Genomic DNA, 22,421 nt, shown 5'->3' with positions numbered 1-22,421 from the left:
TAAAACCGTCAAGAGTATGAGTATTCGTGACAATTTAAAACCGTCAAGAATATCAATATTCATGACATTTAATAACCGTAAAAAAATTGATTATTTATGACATTGAAAAATCGTCAAGAATATACTCTTTTATGACATTTTAGAAATGTCAAGAATGTAATTCTTTATGACATTTTAAAACTGTCAAGCATGTTCCGAATTTTTTTAAAATTGTAATTAAATTAATGTTTTGTTTCTGCATTGTGCTCTCATTGTTCTGTATAGTGGTCCAACAACGGTTTCATAAATATATATAAATGACGATATTCACCAAAAATAGTTTCAAAAATCGAACATAAATATGCACGAGGACAATTCCAAAACTTTAACATATATTAACATTTTACCATATATGTATCAACATTTCAAAAACTTTACATATTTGTTCGATATTGTCATATACAAAACAGTACTTGTATCTACCCAACCTAATATGATAATTCCAAAATTACAAAAATGATCCAACTATGTTGTTCCAAAAATCATAAGACTACAATTCTAGTTCAAGAAATACAAACTTGACTAAAGAAGCTTGAAATTCAATAACTTTGGATGAAATTTGGCATCAAATAAACTTGCATTCGCATCCTCTATCTTCAATTCATGAGCTAAAATAATTACCACCAACAGCAGAGCCAATCTACAAGAAGAAGATAACATCACAACAACAAAGTATGTTCAAAACTTATTTAGTCAGAGAAATCAACTAACAACTATTAAAAATAAGTTGATCATACTACACAAATAAAATCACAGTTTGTATTCTCCAACCACAATGAATTTAATGCCTAGAGTTGCTTCCAGGCCACCAGAATCATCAACATAGCTGATCCTTAATACTTTACATTGTTTTTTAATAGACCAAACGGTGCCCGTCAGAAACTGACCATAAAAATAGTCTTTAATCCAAGACAAAGACAAATAAAATCTAAATTACCTTCACAACATTATTGATATTTGCATAAGAAGGCAAGCAACTCTCAACCTCTTTTCCATGCTTTGTATAGCATTCATGCATTGCAAATCTGCTTTTGTATATGCATTTCTTTTGTAATCCTGCATTAGACAATCACGAACTCAATAAATGAACAATTCTAAAACATAGTTCATACTAATTTATTAAGGCCCAAATTAAACACCAAAAGGAAAACAAGCTAATGAAACATCCCAAGCAATAAAGCATAAACATCAAAGGAACTGAAAATACAAAACATATAATTAAGAATTGAAGGTTGAAACTTACCCAACAATGGGGCAAAAGAACAAATAACAGAGGATTCAAAGAGAATAAACAATTCAGTAAAATCAAACTTACCCAACAATGGCACAGAACCCTACAGAAGAAACAATTCAGTAAAATCAAAGATTTATTCCCTTTACCACTTCCAAGATGAATAAGCAATATTACTTACAAAGATGTATCTGAGCAATATTACTTCCCTTTACTACTGCCTAAAATAATAAAACTACAAACATGGTACACAAAAATAAATATAAAAGAAGGAAATATTGACCAACAAAGAGGTAGTTGGCAAAACTGCGTGCAACAGCATCCTGAGGAAAATATCTGATATGCACCAACAGATTTCAGATTACAAGCACCCAGAGTCATTATTGATAATAGGAGAAAAGATCGGATGCAATTAGAACACTAGAAAAGGCTTGGTCATCTAGATATGTTGAGGGCATATGAACAAGAGAAGCCTTAAAAACATAATGAGCATGCACGCAAAAGCCATTGGAATTTTTATTTTATACCTCATATACAGAGAAATACTACTTTCAGAATTAGAATTGTCTAAATCTCAGTTGTATGATTCCCAAAAGAAAATATATGCTTCTCATCCCTGGTCTTTCAAGTTATAAAACACAAGCTGATGAAGGATTCGTTTTTTTTTTAGACTCCCTATTGAAAAAACCATAAAGGAACATTTCTTGAGCCCTCACTTAGTTACCTTTGAAAATTAGGCCTATGAACACTTACTACACCTCTAAACTTTTTGGTTTATGATCTAGTTTCAACCAATGTTTTCAAAAACTGCGAAAACTTGAGATTTATAACATAACCACATTTTCCTCCATTTTGCTCTGTTCTTCAATATGCTAAATGATTTGTATCTCAAGTGAAAGGAAGGGAACATTACACACTAAAGTTGTCACCATCTACCCAGTTAGAATCATTCTGAAGTTGTTCCTTTTTATTTCCATTACTTGGAAGGAAAGAAACATCAAAGTTCAAACCAAATAAATTAGCAATAATTTATGCATAATACCGATGAATTAGCAATAATTTACTCCATAAAAAACTTGTTACATTGTGGAGACCAAAATTTTCTAAACCAATGGCACAAGTTTGATTGTGTTGAAAAATCACTCATATTGGTCATTTGAACTAGGAGAAGTTCAGCCCCCATTCAAAGAAAACAGAAAATTAGAACAAAAACACCTTATGAATTAACCTTTGATTTTGGAGACATTTGATCAAACATCTTGCAAGCATAAACAAAAAACTTGTTACATTGTGGAGAAAAAAATTTACCGAAAATGGAAAATTTTTCGGTAAATTAAATGATGACCAATCAAGAACTTAAAGAAACAATATAAACAGAATTTCGTACTAAAGTACCTTCAGAAGCATTCAAGATTGTATCACAAGCCAAGAAGATGGATCCATCATTGTCAATCCAGCCACCGTGCTTGTGAATCAAATTTATAAGGCATTTTACAACCTGTGTGCAAACCCAAATGCTCACTGATTAAGAACTTCAATCTGGCAAAAGTAATAAATAAAAAGTTTCAGAGTTCACAACACCAACATGAGGAACCAAAATATACATGTGCCTAGACGTTCCAATATACATGTTATATTTTGAAGGAAAAGTATTAGTGTCATTAAGTTCAAATTTAAGAAGTATCATGTACATTACACTTCAATTTAGTCAAAGTTGTTAATGCACACATTAAACGAAACATTGATAAGGTATGCCCACTTGATAAATCTTGGTTCGGTTAGTATGATGAGGATACTACATGAACATATCCTCATGACGTCAACAAAAAAGATCAAATAGAAACATATTAACCCGCCCCTTACACAAAAATCACCACATTGCAAAACCCACATTCCCAAATCAATCCAACAACAGGAATCCAATTACACAGTAAGACACAAGAGAACCCAAAAGCAGAACAAACAACAAACAGTTGGTGGGAGTTAAACATAAAGACCTACTTCTTTCTTCATATCGGCCTTCCATGACATTACAGTCGTGGAGAATGTATGTGGGTGGAGCGTCTCCATGAACGTGAACATCCGTGCGCGGTGGAACGTCCATGGTGCGAGATCGTTCGGTGACGGGCCGTCTTAAGGGATTGTTCACACAATTGTGGTCGAGAAGGGGAGCGTTCAAATCGGAGAAAATCAGGGAAGAGTGAAAACTTCTGGGAGAAAATAGATAGGTTCTTTTTAGAGATATGGAAACAAATGGATAGTTGGGGGGAAAAAAGAGGAAAAAGTTTTTTTTTTTTAGAAATTTGGGAAAAGTGATTTAAGGGTTTTTTTTTTAATTATTTTGATTAATGAAAATTTTAATATTTTATTTTTTTTAATTATTTAGTAAATCTTGACGTTTTTTAAACGTCAAGGAAAAGTACCTTACTTGACGTTTAAAAAACGTCAAGAAATTTGAAAAATGACCCTCCGCCTTTTCATAAAAATTCTTGACGTTTTAAAACGTCAAGAATTTAATTGATATTACTTGACGTTTTTAAAATGTCAAGGATAAGTACATATCATTTGACGTTTAAAAAACGTCAAGAATGTCGAATTTATAAAAATTCTTGATCTTTTAAAAATGTCAAGAATGTAATAGATAATACTTGACGGTTTTAAAACATCAAGGAAAAATTCATATTACTTGACATTTCAAAACCGTCAAGAAAGGTGAAAATTGACTACCCTCCGCCTTTTCGTAAAAGTTCTTGACAGTTTTTTTTCTAAATCACCCCTTTCTTGACGTTTTTCTCAAAGACTGTCAAGAAATTAAAATTACAACCGTCAAGAAAGACTCTTTTTCTAGTAGTGTCGGATTCTAGTTCGTGGATGGTCAAGTTTCTTCTACTTCTGAGTGTCATCGTTTAACACTTTTCTTTATCGGATCCCTCGCCTAATTAGGCATTTCAATGTTGCTCGGAAAGGATCCCTTAGGTCTTCTAGAGATATCGCTGGTGAGTTGTCCCAGTTGCAATGCTAGATTCTTTATGGACGAGGCCTGACTCTACAGAAGCACATCATTCCTCTACATATATTCATGAAAGAGGCCCTCCATTAATGAAGAAGAAGAAGATGAATAATAGTTCAGATTGTTGTGGTGGTGGCAACGTTGTGCTGACTGGCGTGGCCTCTCATTGTACTGTTTTTTGCGTTAACCAGGTGCTTTGCCCTTGTAATTTCCTTAGCCACCTTGTCGGTGTTGAACATCTTGCTCTTGACCCCTTTAACTAAAATGTGGATGGTCTCTACACCCCACGTTGTACATATTGGAGTAGAGCTCATTCTTGACGTAAGCGACGGTCTCAGTATTCAATGGGCATGCATCAGTGTTATGAGTGGCTCCGTACTACACACATCCATTTCAGTCACTTGTTGCACGCCTGAACGAAGCTTCCCGCAACATTAACTTGCAATAATGCCATAGATTGAAGGAGCTTGTTCATTTCAGTGACTTGTCCTTGTAACGCCACCATTGGGTTCCTGTCGATTCCATCTAATCTTCCTCTATTTTCTCTGTTTCTTTGACTGTCATTTTGTGATCCAAAACCATCATCTCTCCATTCTTGGCTATTGCTGGCCATTGCGTCCAAGGTAGTCTAAATCTGGTTGTAGGATGATCTCAACTTCCCACCTATAAACACAACGTCAGCAGATTGTTATGTATCGTCTCTCAACTCAAAATAGAGCTGCTCCATTAAAATGCATCCATGAATGCAGTGTTGAGGGCATCTCTTGATTATCCTCTTGAATCTCCTCCAAGCGTCGATTAAATTCTCACTATCTCGCTGCTCAAAGGTCATCAGGTCCTGCCTACTTCTCGCATTTTCAAGGGGTAAGAGGAACTTTTTCATAAACTTTACAATTAAACTATCCCAAGTTATAGCTTCCTCTTCCTTTAGGGAGTTTGCCCATTGTTTTACTTCGCCGCGTAGTGTTAGCATAAATAATGCGAGATGCAGCTAATCTCGTGATATTCCCAAAATATTGAACGAAGCGCAGATAGAATAGAAAATTCTGATATGCTCGTGAGGATCTTCGCGTGGCTGTCCCCCAAATTGTCCAGCATTTAGATCATTTGGAGCATTACTTGTTTGATCTTGAACCTTGCGTATTCACCAAACATCGGATACACGATACCTGGGTTGAAATCGTAAAGGTTCGGTGATGAATATGATCTAACAAGGCAGTTCATGTCATGGGCTAAATATGCTGGATTTTGCTCTTGGACATTCTGATTGGCAGGGTTATTATTGTTATTATGATTTTTCATGTTCTCACGATTTTGCCTCTACCTTTGTCTACGGTGTCTCCGAAAGGTTCCCTAAATCTTAAGTTCAAGTTGGAATTCAAGTTGTTTGTCTTCACTCATAAACTTGTTCATGGACTTTTCGGCTAAACAACATGATTCAGTTGAAATTGAACTTCTGCACAATTTAGCACACAAGTAAGTTAAATAGGAAAACTTGAAATTCCTGGCAGCGATGTCAAAAACTCTCTTGTTTGTTTATGCGCTATATTTTAACAAGTATTATGCTTGTAGATTTAACATTAGAGTCTCTAATTGAGTGACTATTAGGCAACTAAATATAATTATGCGATAAAAGGTACACTCTTATTCATGCGTTGCTAAATTGCTAAAGGTAAATGTTATCGCGTCTCTATCTCCCAAGTATAAGCGAAGAGAGGTTTTCTGGTAACTCTAGGGTCGAACACAGGGAATTTAAGTTCCTAATTTATCCTATCGCAACTAAATATAATTATGAACAGTATGCTAATTTTCCTAAATATTTACACTACTGTGCTTGGCGGTGTAAGGTGACCATAACGAGATGGAAAGATGGGATATGAACTCATTATAAACATGGCAAGAAAGGAAACGTCTAATTTTCTAAATGTAATAATTTGTGCTTTAATACTTCAAGGCGATCCAAAGCATGTATCAACTTAGAATTAGGGGAAGCAACCTCTTAGTGCTTATGTCATACTTGCTCGCCTTTCAGGATACAAATGCACAAAGTTAAGCTATGGTTTGTTTATGATCATCTTGAATTTGCTATTAGTAACTTGTCCTTAATTAAGGCGGGCAATGTCTCAGTGTTATCGCCATACACAGTATCCTCTCGATAATGTATGCGAATGATGAGTTTGGAGATAAGATTGTATTAGTACAATCTTCATGCCACTTCCTTAGCTAAATGCGGATCTCACTTGTTAGGTGATTACGATCTATATCATTGTTCTTCTCTCAAGTGTACAATGTTAAGATATTCGCGTTTAACTTAGAAAAACTCATTGTATATCCATTATGATTCTTTAAGTATTAAAAACACACTTCCTTACTAGTTAGCTAACCAATCAGATTAAACATGGAAAGAATAATAAACATAGGAGAATGAAAGAAGAAATGCATTGCTTTAATAAAAACAACTTTAGGCCTCTCGACCATGTAAAACAAATAACAAAAATACAAACTGTAACACAGAAGAAGATGTTACGCCACAGAGTCTGATTTCTCATACTCTTTAGCTCAGATTTTTGCCTATTGATGAGGTGGAAGATGGAGGGGATGATTTCCTCTCTCTTGAAACTCAAAGGAAGGGAGAAGATGGACGATGTAAGAACTTGCTCTTCGGCCAAAATGTGCATGCTTGTTCTGGAGTGAGAGCCTTTATTTAAAGGTGAGAGTTGATGTTAGCAGGATACCACGTGCCATCAAGGCATCTGAAAAGCTACAACGGAGCTGTGTAAACTTCCTTTTATCCTTTCTCTAAATTTCTTGCCTACCAATTTTGTTTGTTAGCGCCTTGGACGTCTAGCTTGTACTTATTTTCACTGCAAAGGTTGAATGTGTCTTCTCGCGTAAGCATGATATCGTCTAGCTTCACTCACTTTTGCCTAAAATTATGTGATTAGAGCACTAAAACATAGTAAAATTGTGATAAGGTTCTTTTGTATCATGCATTTCGCAGATTAATCAAATCGCCTACTTTTTCCTCCATTTTCTTCTATTTTCATGCGACAAGACTTCATTATTTTACTTAAAAGGTTATAGTAACTTGTATTTCTACAAGTTATCATTCACCAAGAGGCAAGAAGAAAAAAAAAAGGTCCTATGGACGAAAAGGCCTAGGAAAAAGAAGAAGATGAGGACCTCGGTTTAATGTACCCCTTTCTGCCGAGTATGTAAACAAAAACTTTATGATTGAAAATGTGCTCTTTCCCTTCTAGGGTGGTTTGCCAATATTTCTAGGAGGCTCGATCTGCGCCTTCAAGAGGCAAATTTTTTTTCAAGGGGTATTCAAAGCTAAAGCAAATGTAGTCAGCATGTGATACAAAGGTTTCATAAATGATGAAGAAGACTAAGTGGTGGTGAAACAAGAAAAGGTGTATTTTGGTCTTGAGCATATCAACATGGTCTTTGCATTGGATGAAAACGCGGTTGGGCAAGTCATTTTGAAGAACCCAGCGCAAGAGTACATGAAGGATACGTTGAGACAATCGTATGGAAAGGGGAAAATTGGGACATCACGCCAATTAGGAAATATCAACTCTTCCCACACAACCTTAACACGAAATCCAGCATTTGACTATTCTTTACAAAGAAGAAGTTGGTGCCAACACGACATGACAACACAATCTCTTTGGACAAGGCGATGCAGCTTTATTGCATAATGCAAGAGATCCTCATTACTGTTAGTGAAATCATATGTGAACACATTCAAGCATGGGAGAGGCATCTACGCAGCACAAGACCCTTCTCAAATCAGATAGAAGAGTTATGTTTGCAAGTTGTGAACACATTGAAAAATTACCCCGAAACGACGGTGAAAGATGGAATTTGCACCATGACTAGTCTCAATCATATGATAAACCTCCATAGAAACAAAGCTGAGAAGAAACACCTCAAAACTTGAAATAAAGAAACATCTTCTGAGGATGAAGAGATGGAAGATGAAGATGAGATGAAAGAAGAAGAAGAATAAGAAATTAAGAAGTAGAGTCCTCTTGTGCACAAGAAAAAAGGTGAGGACGAGGCCTCTAGGTCAAAGAAACAAGAGAAAAGACCTAAGGTCAAGGAGTCTAAGGACCCTTTTCCCCTTACGATAATCACCCCACCTATTGTCCAAACCATCATACCACTTTCACCTCTTAAATTGCCGAAGAAGACCACCTCTTCCACTAAGTCTAAAACATCGCTGCCTTCCTTAAAAATCCAAACTTCAACTCCTGAGAAATCCAAAACGACAAGCCCTCTCCGCCAAATCCAAACCACCACGACTACCTCAATGCGTCAAGAGGAAAATCCTCTAGCTCTTGTCGTCGCTTTACCTAATCAAACCCTTCCAGTGCCTGACTTAAATAATCCTTCAACTAACCAAGGGGATGTCGAGTTGTACCAAGAAAGTTTTGAAGACTCACTCTGTGATCTATTTACCCCAATTGAAGATAAGATCAAGGATCTAAAAGAAGCATCCCTAGTTCCTGTTAGCAAAGAAGTCTTAGAGAATGCTATTGATGACCCACTCCTCAAGTGTAAAGGATTTCCTATGAGGTAGCAAGTGAGACATAACCTCCTTCCTTACCTAAACAAAAGAGCAAAGAATAAAATGTGATGAAGGAAAGCGATGACAACGATGACGAGTACTTCAAATTCATAGAGAACAATTTTGCAAAACCAATGTTAGATGGATTTGAAGACATGTTTCAATGACAAGCTAACCTGTAAGAAAGTCAATTGAAAAGTCATAAATAATTTCAGGACTTGGAACTCAAAATTGACAATAATGATCTTCGTCATCAAGCTCAGCTTGACATAATAGAGGCAGACATTGCAATGCTTAAAACGTAGAATCAGGCATTGAACACATTAATCAAGCGAGCATCTTTGCGAATAGATAGGCAATATAAGACCCTTATGAACTACATCCACGCGGCTATTGTCAGGCTCGTGCTCGCGCTTATCTATCCATTCAAGCTTGAGGAACCCTTCATCAAATTTGATGTGAACTAAATACCATGGTAGAACCTTTTGAACCATGTCAAGAATAAATTTGGGGGTGTTATCTTTTGTAAATTTACTTATTTTTGTACTTATGTAAATTTTATTCTCTTGTACATTATATCTTTTGCAATTCAAGTACAAGCTTTTGATGCATTTATTCCACATTCTGTTAACAGGTAGAAATACAAGTTATTATAGTTTTTTAGGTAAAACAATGTAGTCAAAACGTGGGATAAAGTAACAAAACATGTAACTTTCACTGTAAATTTATAAAGAGAAGAGAATTTAACTTGCATAAGTCTCCACGCCTAATTAACTATGGTTTTTAGTGTTTTATCACATCACACGAAGAACGTGCGATAAAGCCTACAAAATAGAAGGTTGTCTGATGATTAACATCGCTAGGCGAGATAACACGTCATCACGCAGAGAGATTCGTTAGAAAGCAAGAATGGTAGTTGGAGTTGGTGTGCATTACAATGATTTTTTTGGCACTGAAATATGCAGAAGAATAGAAGTTTCCTACAAAAATTAGCTTATATTAAGCCTCCATCTCTACCACGTAAAAGGAAGGACTAAAGGGACTAAAAGCTAAAGAGCTCCAGGGAGGTTTGTCTCTCTAAGAGTCGGTGGAAGAGAATAACTCTTCCTCTTTTGTAGAAGTTCTCTTCTTTACCACTTCTCCCGTTAACTTCTAAGTTAGAGCTTAGAAAGAGACTAGAAAGAGAAACCATCAACCATTCCCCTAACTTGTAAAAGAGTCAAGGAATGCTCAACAAGTCATTATGCTTTCCATTTTTATATTCTCATTGTAATGTTTTGACTTTTATATTTCCACGGCCAAGAGGCCTACATCAATCAATACATTGCATCTTTATTCACTGTCATTCCTTCATCTCTTTTACTATTCATCTTGTTGAAGTTTCATAAGTAGTTTAAGCTTGTGATGAGTGCTTGATGAGAGATCTTTACTTATAAGGTTCATCGTGTTTTTCTTAGCTTGACTCCATCACTTATAGTAGCGTTCGTTGTCAATTGCTTTGAAGAGTAAGTAGCGAGGACATAGCTAAACGTGCAGAAAGAAGTTTGGAAACAAACTCCATTTGGGCATTTGATCTCCATCATTTGTATCCCAAAAGCAGAACAAATGTGGCATCTTGATGTTGAGAGGTTGTCCACCTTAAAAGAGAGGCAATGTGACTCTTACAAGTAAGGAAGCGTAGATAGTTATTGCCTGATTTATCTTCATCATTTGTATCCCGAAAAGAGAACAAGTATGGTGTTTAAGCATTGAGATGTTGCTCGCGTTAATTAGAAGATGATTAAGTGATGTCTATCGTATCGATGATCGCCTACAATGCGAAGACTTTTCTTTATATTTCTTTAATACAAGTTAGTTCACTTTTCATCATCAAATTACTCCATGTCACCTTCTACAGAATCTCTAGTGTAAATAGTAAAACTAATACACACAGGCACAAATCATACTGTATAGATATGTATACTACTTGAAGTTAGAAGTAATCGTTATCGCTAAGTTTGGTAGAAATTCTCTGTGTTTTACCCTAGCTTACCAAGGAAACCTCTCGCTTTGCTTACACTTGGACAAGCGAGAGGAAAACTTGTACTCAATGCAGATTAAGTAGTTCTGAATGGAAACGATATGTACCTTTTATTGCATAATCCTCGCCTAGAGACATAGTGATGATCATGTCTTACCGCATATCGTAGTCGCAGACATAGAACCTCAATGACACGTCTATGAATTTATTATTATGCATATGACAGGTGCGTTAGTGATCGTTATTTCACACCCCATCTTGGAGTACCTCCTCACTAGGCTCGAGATGTGACATGAAGCCGACCGATATCGCTTTGTCTTTTGGACGACACCAGTTGACCCTTAACCTTAAACCCTTAAATGAAAAACAAGTAAAGGCTAAAGGACATACATATTTGATGATACAATCTTTAATTGTTCCCCTGTTTATTGATTTGATTGATAATATTTGGAAGTGGATTTATTGGGTCAGAGACGGATTTTTTATTCACTCTCCCTTTTTGGGTATGCAAAAAAGTTGGAATTAGAGGGAATAGAATAGGAAGGGAGAGTGGAAAGGCACTTTTAGGTGGTTTTAACTTCTAATAGAGTTATGGTTTCTAATATTAAATAGGCAAGCTAAACTCAATGAAGTTTTTCTTATAGCTTTTTTATGGTGGATTGCAACTTGCAAACTCCATTAATTTAAACTCTAAGGATGGCTTTTGGTGTAAATGCAAACTAACTTTTTTAGATTATTAATTTAAACTCTATGGATGGTTTTTGGTTTTATTTGCCGGTATCAAATATGCTTATACTTAGTTGTGAGTTCGAACTTAGTGAGGTAAACTATACTTTATCCTCCATAATATTTCATTGATTTAAGATCATTGCATACAAAATTCTCCTTGTGAATATCCTCATATGTTCTCAAACATGCTCATTACATGAAAAATGCTCCCAATGTCTCTATCATCATATTAAAGCTAAGTCATTGTCATGTATAAGTTTTACTATTGCATGCCCAAGTATAAGCGAAATAATAGATTTATCCGGATGATCTCGTCAAACACAGGAATTGATATCAATAATTAGTTCTAGGATTTAATCATCAATTAGGTTGTATAAAAGAATAACAAATAATGAATAAATGAATGTAAGCAGAACTAAAACTACTTTTGTACTTGAGAGATTATATAAAGGGGAATTAGATGGAGGCGAAATGGAGTTTTGAACTAACTTGTATCAGCAGGGGTGAAGGAATGTGTATCCATGACTAGGCGATTAGACCATGAAAGGCTTGATGCAATATGGCTCTCATAACTAGTTTATGATTAAGATGAGCTCCTCTCAGAGTCTTTATACGCCACACTTGTCGCCTTTTAGGGTACAAATGACTAAATCTAGTTATGTGAGATATATCTAGAAGAATTTACTTATAAAACGCATAGAGCTTCGCGACTAAGAACAGAAACATCTCGATGCCTATTACCGACACTTGTCTTCCTTTCGAGGTACAAACGATGAAAGTTATCTCGTCAAGATGAAGTTTGTCTCTAAACTCTTCTTAAGTGCGTTAGCCATATCCTTGCTACTTGCTCTCTCGGGTAGTTGGAAATAAGAGTGGCCAGGTGATGAAAATAGCTCAACTAACCCAATAAGAGTTATAAGCAAAGCAACTTCTCAAGAACTTATCACAAGACTAAACTATAAATAGCACATTGACATATGAACAGTAAAGAGATGTATGGATTGAAATGATATAAACATGTAAAATATATTAAAGAATGTAGGCCTACGGCCGTTCTACAATGTGAACAACATATATTACAAAGAATACAAAATGGGAAGAAAAGAGAATGGAAAATGTTTACAAGTTAGCGGAAGTGGGAGATAGACTTCCTTTCCTTCAAACTCTAAACTCTCACTCACAGCTTGGCCAAAGAAGAAGAAAATGACTTTTACAGATGGCAGAAAGGCTACTTCTTTTCGCCACTCTCTAGTTTTTGGCCCATTCAGGCATTTTGGCCGGAGATTAACATGTCTCCTTTATATACAGCTGGGTCTATGGCCTCTCCAGGCCTTCTTTTCTTGACGGTAATAGGGTCCTTTATATAGTCAACTTTTGGCGGAAAACTTCTATTCTTCTGATCATGTCAGCATCGAAAGTCGCCATTGTCAAGTCACATCATCCCTAACTACATTCTTGTCTTCTAGTGAACTATCCTCTCTTAGCATTTGTTCTCGACAAAGGGCTCTTCTTGCATAGCTTTTGCGCGATATCCTATACGATTCACTAATTTCCTCTTTTGCTTTTATCCTGCTTTAAGACACTGAAACACGATAAAACAGGTATGCATGTGTAACGCCCCGAAAACTTAAGGTAAAATTTTTCTCGTTTTAAGTGCAAGTTGATATAATAATAATATAATATTGATTATATTATTATTATTAATATTTATTTTATTTGTTATAATATTAATATTATAATTATTATTATTAATTAATATTATAGAAATATTGTTATTTCTAAAACAATAAAATAAATTATTATTTATTTAATAACAATACTATTAATATATTATTATTATTACTTTATTATTATTATTATTATTTATATTTAATATATATATATAATAAATTTTTTAAAACCAAAACCCTAACCGCGCGCCGCCTACCCCCCCCCCCCCCCCCGAATTTCTCTTTTCTTCTTCTCTTCCGTTTCTTCCTCTCGCCCGACACCGCGCCTCACCGTTTTCTTCTCCTTCTCCGGCGTTCTCTTCTTGTCTCCGCCACCATCACCATCCTCTCCGTCTCCGTCCTCTGCCCCTATCTCCATCTCCGTCGGTGTGCGTAGCCTCGCCGAACGTTCGCCGCAGCCACCATCCGCAAGCCGCAACCCGTCTCTTCGTCGTCGTCCGTCGAATCCCAGCCAACGCCACCGCCGCTCGTCGCCGCTCCACGAAGCAGCCACCCGCATCCCTCGTGTGTCGTCCGCAAATCGCCGCCGCCGTCGTTCGCCGGAAGAAAGAAGCCTCAGAACCGTGCTGCCCGTTTCGCCCAACCCGACCCGGTTCCAAGCTGACCCGACCCGAACCCGTTTCCAGTCCGAGCCACACAAATCCGGGTGAGCCGAGTTGAGTAAGCCGAGCAGAGTGAGCCGTACCCGAGCCGCGAGCCGTACCCGAGCCGCCATCCTTGTCCGAGCCGAGCCCTAAGCCGAGCGAGCCGCGAGCCGAGCCGCGAGTCGAGCCGCGAGCCGAGTAAGCCGAGCCGCGAGCCGAGCCGCGAGCCGAGTAAGCCGAGCCGCGAGCCGAGCCGCGAGCCGAGTAAGCCGAGCCGCGAGCCGAGTGAGCTGAGCCGCGAGCCGAGTTGAGCCGAGCCGAGGCCAAGCCGAGCCGAGCCACAAGCCGAGCCGAGCCGAGACCAAGCCGAGCCGAGCCGAGGTGGAGCCGAGCCGAGCCGAGCCGAGCGCCTTCAAGCCGAGCCGAGCTCCTTGTTTCACCAAGCCACCTAAGCCTTCCTTCCTCCGCTCCGGGTCACGGTGAGTCTTCGGTAAGGATTGTTCTGATGAATTCCCTAATGTTACCTCGTCCGATTCGAGTTTGAATGTTGGATTAAGATATGGCCCTACTTTTCTCCCTTGAAGGTAGTACAGAGTTGACGCTTAAGTTCTCGGGTTCCGCGGCAGACCTGGTTGGAGATAGCTTCCTTTCCTTGGGTAAGTCAACGGATAACCTTTTTAAAACAACTGCTACTAAAGTCATCAACTAAAACTTTCGTGTTTCGTTAGGTAGATCTGTCGAGCGTGGATTTCGATCGAGGGGCATAACCGAGTTTCAGGTAAGGGTTTTCCTACTACTGGACCCCGAGTCCAGGCTGAAACCGTAGTAATCCACAGGAGATTACACGTTTGTGACTGTACTGAATATCTGTATGCGTGTTGACTGTTAAGTACTGATACTATATTTTGTCTGATGAAAATATACTGTGACTGCTATTTGTGGATTGAGAATTTATGTTGATGGACCCTAAACTTACGGTTCAGTATGTAGTAAAACACTGGTCTGGATGTGGTTCATGGAATTTGGACGGGGATGGACCGTGAGTCCGGTTTTGGTTGGTTAGTCGATTGGACTTAGGGTTTTCCCAATTGGTGTGCGAATCGGTAATGCATATAGCAACTGAGGGTGTAGATGTTTAAACTTATACTATCTGACTGATAAAGCCTATGGCGGGACTGTGATATGAATGCCGTTGGGATGTGATTGATGTAGACAGTTTAGTTTGGACTGAGGGGTAACGGTTAGCTTCATCTATGGGGTTGTGTGCCTTACGGATATGTGCATCCTTCGGGAGCACTAGACTGATATGTGCGTCCTTCGGGAGCACTAGACTGATACGTGCGTCCTTCGGGAGCACTAGACTGATATGTGCGTCCTTCGGGAGCACTAGACTGATACGTGCGTCCTTCGGGAGCACTAGACTGATATGTGCATCCTTCGGGGGCACTAGACTGATATGTGCATCCTTCGGGAGCACTAGACTGATATGTGCATCCTTCGGGAGCACTAGACTGATATGTGCATCCTTCGGGAGCACTAGACTGATATGTAGGGTACCCCCGAATAGGAAGTTAACTGTTGTCCCCTAACGGGCCCAGTAGTGGGTCCCTTACTGGGTATGTTTATACTCACCCTTTCCTCTTCTTTAACTTTTCAGGTAGGGGCACAGCGAGGGGCAGACCGACGAGAGGCAGGAAGGATGCGTGAAGGCCATATGGACGCGTCTGGTTTTCTTATTGCTTCCGCTATGTATTTTGTCAGAACATTTTGACTTGTGATTTTGAACTGGTGCCTTGATATTTTTATTTTGTGACTTTCTTGATTTATTTAAAATAGGGCCCGAAACTGTCTTTTGTAAGGTTTCTAATGTTTTAATGAATCGTAACTGGTCTGTTTTAAATTTTATGTTGAATGGTCGAGTTTTGGTATTTGGTAGTGACCTCAGCTTAGTCCGGAAAGTTGGGTCGTTACAGTTGGTATCAGAGCCTAAGTTTTAGGTTCTGTAGACTGACTTATAATGTGAGTCTGTGTTTTGTGTCCTTATGGCTGAAACGATCCTTGCCGCTCGTCAGGTACGCTCTCATGAAAGTATATGTATAACTCTACATGCATTACCTTACCTAAGTTAAACTGCAAATTCAATTACCATTTATGACTAAAGGAATCGTTTGGTGGTTGTTAGGAAAATGCCACCAAGGAGAGGTGCACGTAGGGGTGGCCGAGGAGGCCGAGGAAGGGGAGCAGGACGCGTTCAGCCTGAGGTGCAGCCTGTAGCCCAAGCCCCTGACCCGGCTGCGCCAGTTACTCATGCGGACCTAGCCGCCATGGAGCAGAGGTTTAGAGATATGATTATGCAGATGCGGGAGCAGCAGAAGCCTGCCTCGCCAACTCCGGCGCCAGCTCCAGCACCAGTTCCTGCTCCAGCTCCGGCTCCGGTACCAGTTGCGCCTCAGTTTGTGCCGGATCAGTTGTCGGTAGAGGCTAAACATCTGAGGGATTTCAGGAAGTATAATCCCACGACGTTCGATGGGTCTTTGGAGGACCCCACCAGGGCTCAGATGTGGTTATCGTCCTTGGAAACCATATTCCGTTACATGAAATGCCCTGAGGATCAGAAGGTTCAGTGTGCTGTTTTTATGTTGACTGACAGAGGTACTGCATGGTGGGAGACTACAGAGAGAATGCTAGGTGGTGATGTGAGTCAGATCACGTGGCAGCAGTTCAAGGAGAGTTTCTATGCGAAATTCTTCTCCGCCAGTTTGAGAGATGCCAAGCGGCAGGAGTTTCTGAACTTAGAGCAGGGTGACATGACAATGGAGCAGTATGATGCGGAGTTTGACATGTTATCCCGCTTCGCTCCCGAGATGATAGCGACCGAGGCGGCCAGAGCTGATAAGTTTGTTAGAGGCCTCCGACTGGACATTCAGGGTTTGGTCCGAGCTTTCAGACCCGCTACTCATGCCGATGCACTGCGCCTGGCAGTGGATCTCAGTTTATAGGAGAGGGCTAACTCGTCTAAGACCGCTGGTAGAGGTTCGACGTCGGGACAGAAGAGGAAGGCTGAGCAGCAGCCTGTTCCAGTGCCACAGCGGAATTTCAGACCAGGTGGTGAGTTTCGCAGCTTCCAGCAGAAACCTTTTGAGGCAGGGGAGGCTGCTAGAGGAAAGCCGTTGTGTACCACTTGTGGGAAGCACCATCTGGGCCGTTGCTTATTCGGGACCAGGACCTGCTTTAAGTGCAGGCAAGAGGGTCATACAGCTGATAGATGCCCGTTGAGACTCACGGGGATCGCGCAGAATCAGGGAGCAGGTGCTCCACATCAGGGTAGAGTCTTTGCTACCAACAGGACTGAGGCTGAGAAGGCAGGCACAGTAGTGACAGGTACGCTCCCAGTGTTGGGGCATTACGCCTTAGTCTTGTTTGATTCGGGTTCGTCACATTCTTTTATCTCTTCCGCATTTGTGTGGCATGCCCGCTTAGAGGTAGAACCCTTACACCAGATTCTGTCAGTATCTACTCCTTCCGGGGAATGTATGTTGTCGAAGGAAAAGGTGAAAGCATGCCAGATTGAGATAGCAGGCCATGTGATTGAGGTAACGCTGATAGTTCTGGATATGCTGGACTTTGATGTAATCCTGGGTATGGATTGGTTGGCCGCTAACCACGCCAGTATAGATTGTTCACGTAAGGAAGTAACGTTTAACCCTCCCTCGATGGCCAGTTTTAAATTTAAGGGAGGAGGGTCAAAGTCGTTGCCTCAGGTAATCTCAGCCATCAGGGCCAGTAAACTGCTCAGTCAGGGTACTTGGGGTATCTTAGCGAGTGTGGTGGATACTAGAGAGGCGGATGTATCCCTGTCGTCAGAACCGGTGGTGAGGGACTATCCGGACGTTTTTCCTGAGGAACTTCCAGGGTTACCTCCGCACAGGGAGGTTGAGTTTGCCATAGAGTTGGAGTCGGGCACGGTCCCTATATCCAGAGCCCCTTACAGAATGGCCCCCGCAGAACTGAAAGAACTGAAGGTACAGTTACAGGAATTGCTTGATAAGGGATTCATTCGACCGAGCGTGTCGCCTTGGGGTGCGCCAGTCTTATTCGTTAAGAAGAAGGACGGATCGATGCGTCTGTGCATTGACTATAGGGAGTTGAACAAAGTAACCGTAAAGAACAGATATCCCTTGCCCAGGATTGACGATCTATTTGACCAGTTACAGGGAGCCACAGTGTTCTCTAAGATTGATCTTCGGTCGGGATACCATCAGCTGAGAATTAAGGATGAGGATGTACCGAAGACAGCATTTCGTTCCAGATATGGACACTACGAGTTTATTGTGATGTCTTTTGGTTTGACGAATGCTCCGGCAGTGTTTATGGACTTGATGAACAGAGTGTTTAGGGAGTTCCTAGATACTTTTGTGATTGTGTTTATCGACGATATCTTGATATACTCCAAGACGGAGGCCGAACACGAGGAGCATTTACGTATGGTTTTGCAAACACTTCGGGATAATAAGTTGTATGCAAAGTTCTCGAAATGCGAGTTTTGGCTGAAGCAGGTGTCCTTTCTGGGCCACGTGGTTTCTAAGGATGGAGTCTCTGTGGATCCAGCTAAGATAGAGGCAGTCACCGGTTGGACCCGACCTTCCACAGTTAGTGAGGTTCGTAGCTTTCTGGGTTTAGCGGGCTATTATCGACGGTTTGTGGAGAACTTCTCCCGTATAGCTACTCCTCTTACTCAGTTGACCAGAAAGGGAGCTCCTTTTGTTTGGAGCAAGGCATGTGAGGACAGTTTCCAGACCCTTAAACAGAAGCTAGTTACCGCGCCGGTTCTTACTGTACCTGACGGTTCTTGCAGTTTCGTGATTTATAGTGATGCTTCCAAGAAGGGTCTGGGTTGTGTTTTGATGCAGCAGGGTAAGGTGGTCGCTTATGCGTCTCGTCAGTTGAAGAGTCATGAGCAGAACTACCCTACACATGATCTAGAGTTGGCAGCAGTAGTTTTTGCTTTGAAAATATGGAGGCATTATTTATATGGTGAAAAGATACAGATATTCACAGATCATAAGAGCTTGAAATACTTCTTTACTCAGAAAGAATTGAATATGAGACAGCGAAGGTGGCTTGAGTTAGTGAAGGATTACGATTGTGAGATACTGTATCATCCAGGCAAGGCAAATGTGGTAGCTGATGCTCTTAGTAGGAAGGTATCACATTCAGCAGCACTCATTACCCGGCAGGCCCCATTGCATCGGGATCTCGAGCGGGCTGAGATTGCAGTGTCAGTGGGGGCAGTTACTATGCAGTTAGCCCAGTTGACGGTACAGCCGACCTTGAGGCAGAGGATCATTGATGCTCAGAGTAACGATCCTTATCTGGTTGAGAAACGTGGCCTAGCAGAGGCAGGGCAAACGACTGAGTTCTCGTTATCCTCTGATGGTGGACTGTTGTTTGAGAGACGCCTCTGTGTTCCGTCAGATAGTGCGGTTAAGACAGAATTATTATCTGAGGCGCACAGTTCCCCATTTTCCATGCACCCAGGTAGTACGAAGATGTATCATGACTTAAAGCGGGTTTATTGGTGGCGTAACATGAAGAGAGAAGTAGCAGAATTTGTTAATAAATGCTTGGTGTGTCAGCAGGTTAAGGCACCAAGGCAGAAACCAGCGGGTTTATTACAACCTTTGAGCATACCGGAATGGAAGTGGGAGAACGTGTCCATGGATTTCATTACCGGGCTACCGAGAACTCTGAGGGGATTTACAGTGATTTGGGTTGTGGTGGACAGACTTACTAAATCAGCGCACTTCGTTCCGGGTAAATCCACCTATACTGCTAGTAAGTGGGCACAGTTGTACATGTCTGAGATAGTGAGATTACACGGAGTGCCAGTGTCGATTGTTTCTGATAGAGATGCTCGTTTCACTTCCAAATTTTGGAAGGGTTTGCAGACTGCTATGGGCACGAGGTTGGACTTTAGTACGGCTTTCCATCCACAGACTGACGGTCAGACTGAGCGTCTGAACCAGGTTTTAGAGGATATGTTGCGAGCGTGTGCATTGGAATTTCCAGGTAGCTGGGACTCCCACTTACATTTGATGGAATTTGCTTATAATAACAGTTATCAGGCTACTATTGGCATGGCACCGTTTGAGGCCCTGTACGGCAAATGTTGTAGATCCCCGGTTTGCTGGGATGAGGTAGGTGAGCAGAGGTTGATGGGTCCTGAGTTAGTTCAGTCTACTAACGAAGCGATACAGAAGATTAGATCACGCATGCATACCGCTCAGAGTAGGCAGAAGAGTTATGCAGATGTGAGGCGGAAGGACCTTGAGTTTGAGGTAGGGGATAAAGTGTTCTTAAAGGTAGCACCTATGAGAGGTGTCTTGCGTTTTGAAAAGAGGGGAAAGTTGAGTCCCCGTTTTGTTGGGCCGTTTGAGATTCTGGAGCGGATTGGCCCTGTAGCTTACCGCTTGGCCTTGCCTCCATCACTCTCGACAGTCCATGATGTGTTTCACGTTTCTATGTTGAGGAAGTACGTGCCAGATCCATCCCATGTAGTGGATTACGAGCCACTAGAGATTGATGAAAACTTGAGCTATGTTGAACAACCTGTTGAGGTGCTTGCTAGAGAGGTGAAGACGTTGAGAAATAAAGAAATTCCCCTAGTTAAAGTCTTATGGCGGAATCATCGGGTAGAAGACGCTACATGGGAGCGTGAAGATGACATGAGGTCCCGTTATCCCGAACTGTTCGAGGAATAAAACTTTCGAGGACGAAAGTTCCCTAAGGAGGGAAGATTGTAACGCCCCGAAAACTTAAGGTAAAATTTTTCTCGTTTTAAGTGCAAGTTGATATAATAATAATATAATATTGATTATATTATTATTATTAATATTTATTTTATTTGTTATAATATTAATATTATAATTATTATTATTAATTAATATTATAGAAATATTGTTATTTCTAAAACAATAAAATAAATTATTATTTATTTAATATTAATACTATTAATATATTATTATTATTACTTTATTATTATTATTATTATTTATATTTAATATATATATATAATAAATTTTTTAAAACCAAAACCCTAACCGCGCGCCGCCTACCCCCCCCCCCCTCCCCCCCCGAATTTCTCTTTTCTTCTTCTCTTCCGTTTCTTCCTCTCGCCCGACGCCGCGCCTCACCGTTTTCTTCTCCTTCTCCGGCGTTCTCTTCTTGTCTCCGCCACCATCACCATCCTCTCCGTCTCCGTCCTCTGCCCCTATCTCCATCTCCGTCGGTGTGCGTAGCCTCGCCGGACGTTCGTCGCAGCCACCATCCGCAAGCCGCAACCCGTCTCTTCGTCGTCGTCCGTCGAATCCCAGCCAACGCCACCGCCGCTCGTCGCCGCTCCACGAAGCAGCCACCCGCATCCCTCGTGTGTCGTCCGCAAATCGCCGCCGCCGTCGTTCGCCGAAAGAAAGAAGCCTCAGAACCGTGCTGCCCGTTTCGCCCAACCCGACCCGGTTCCAAGCTGACCCGACCTGAACCCGTTTCCAGTCCGAGCCACACAAATCCGGGTGAGCCGAGTTAAGTAAGCCGAGCAGAGTGAGCCGTACCCGAGCCGCGAGCCGTACCCGAGCCGCCATCCTTGTCCGAGCCGAGCCCTAAGCCGAGCGAGCCGCGAGCCGAGCCGCGAGTCGAGCCGCGAGCCGAGTAAGCCGAGCCGCGAGCCGAGCCGCGAGCCGAGTAAGCCGAGCCGCGAGCCGAGCCGCGAGCCGAGTAAGCCGAGCCGCGAGCCGAGTGAGCTGAGCCGCGAGCCGAGTTGAGCCGAGCCGAGGCCAAGCCGAGCCGAGCCACAAGCCGAGCCGAGCCGAGACCAAGCCGAGCCGAGCCGAGGTGGAGCCGAGCCGAGCCGAGCCGAGCGCCTTCAAGCCGAGCCGAGCTCCTTGTTTCACCAAGCCACCTAAGCCTTCCTTCCTCCGCTCCGGGTCACGGTGAGTCTTCGGTAAGGATTGTTCTGATGAATTCCCTAATGTTACCTCGTCCGATTCGAGTTTGAATGTTGGATTAAGATATGGCCCTACTTTTCTCCCTTGAAGGTAGTACAGAGTTGACGCTTAAGTTCTCGGGTTCCGCGGCAGACCTGGTTGGAGATAGCTTCCTTTCCTTGGGTAAGTCAACGGATAACCTTTTTAAAACAACTGCTACTAAAGTCATCAACTAAAACTTTCGTGTTTCGTTAGGTAGATCTGTCGAGCGTGGATTTCGATCGAGGGGCATAACCGAGTTTCAGGTAAGGGTTTTCCTACTACTGGACCCCGAGTCCAGGCTGAAACCGTAGTAATCCACAGGAGATTACACGTCTGTGACTGTACTGAATATCTGTATGCGTGTTGACTGTTAAGTACTGATACTATATTTTGTCTGATGAAAATATACTGTGACTGCTATTTGTGGATTGAGAGTTTATGTTGATGGACCCTAAACTTACGGTTCAGTATGTAGTAAAAC

General features: G+C 41.2%; 1 protein-coding gene across 2 annotated transcripts; it reads right to left on the bottom strand.

Moving 5' to 3' along the window:
- Nucleotides 1–354: 354 nt before the first annotated feature.
- Nucleotides 355–3,549, bottom strand: LOC103503025 (uncharacterized). Of its 2 annotated transcripts, none has more exons than XR_540703.3 (4): nucleotides 3,272–3,536; nucleotides 2,666–2,809; nucleotides 977–1,095; nucleotides 355–679 (listed from the first exon to the last, which is right to left on the bottom strand). XR_540703.3 is itself a non-coding variant. In XM_008467173.2 (4 exons), the coding sequence occupies exons 1-4, from the start codon at nucleotides 3,350–3,352 to the stop codon at nucleotides 641–643; spliced, it is 342 nt and encodes a 113-aa protein (XP_008465395.1). In that variant the 5' UTR covers nucleotides 3,353–3,549; the 3' UTR covers nucleotides 355–640. The 2 variants fall into 2 exon arrangements, 1 of the variants encoding a protein (XP_008465395.1); XM_008467173.2 differs by having other exon boundaries at nucleotides 2,666–2,768; nucleotides 3,272–3,549.
- Between the last annotated feature and the right edge of the window lie 18,872 nt (nucleotides 3,550–22,421).

Source organism: Cucumis melo, chromosome 6 (genome assembly GCF_025177605.1).
Source record: "Cucumis melo cultivar AY chromosome 6, USDA_Cmelo_AY_1.0, whole genome shotgun sequence".
NCBI classification, from domain to species: domain Eukaryota; kingdom Viridiplantae; phylum Streptophyta; class Magnoliopsida; order Cucurbitales; family Cucurbitaceae; genus Cucumis; species Cucumis melo.
The sequence above is the reverse complement of the archived record's forward strand: the minus strand, read 5'-3'. Positions and strand labels throughout refer to the sequence as shown.

What these genes read in the sequence shown, in the direction of transcription:
- LOC103503025 (XM_008467173.2), bottom strand. Translation starts at nt 3,352, where the DNA reads ATGTTCACGTTCATGGAGACGCTCCACCCACATACATTCTCCACGACT. An exon ending in AATCTTGAATGCTTCTGAAG is followed by an intron (nt 1,096 to 2,665) that starts GTACTTTAGTAC and finishes TGTCTAATGCAG; the next exon opens with GATTACAAAAGAAATGCATA. An exon ending in ATATCAATAATGTTGTGAAG is followed by an intron (nt 680 to 976) that starts GTAATTTAGATT and finishes TTCTTCTTGTAG; the next exon opens with ATTGGCTCTGCTGTTGGTGG.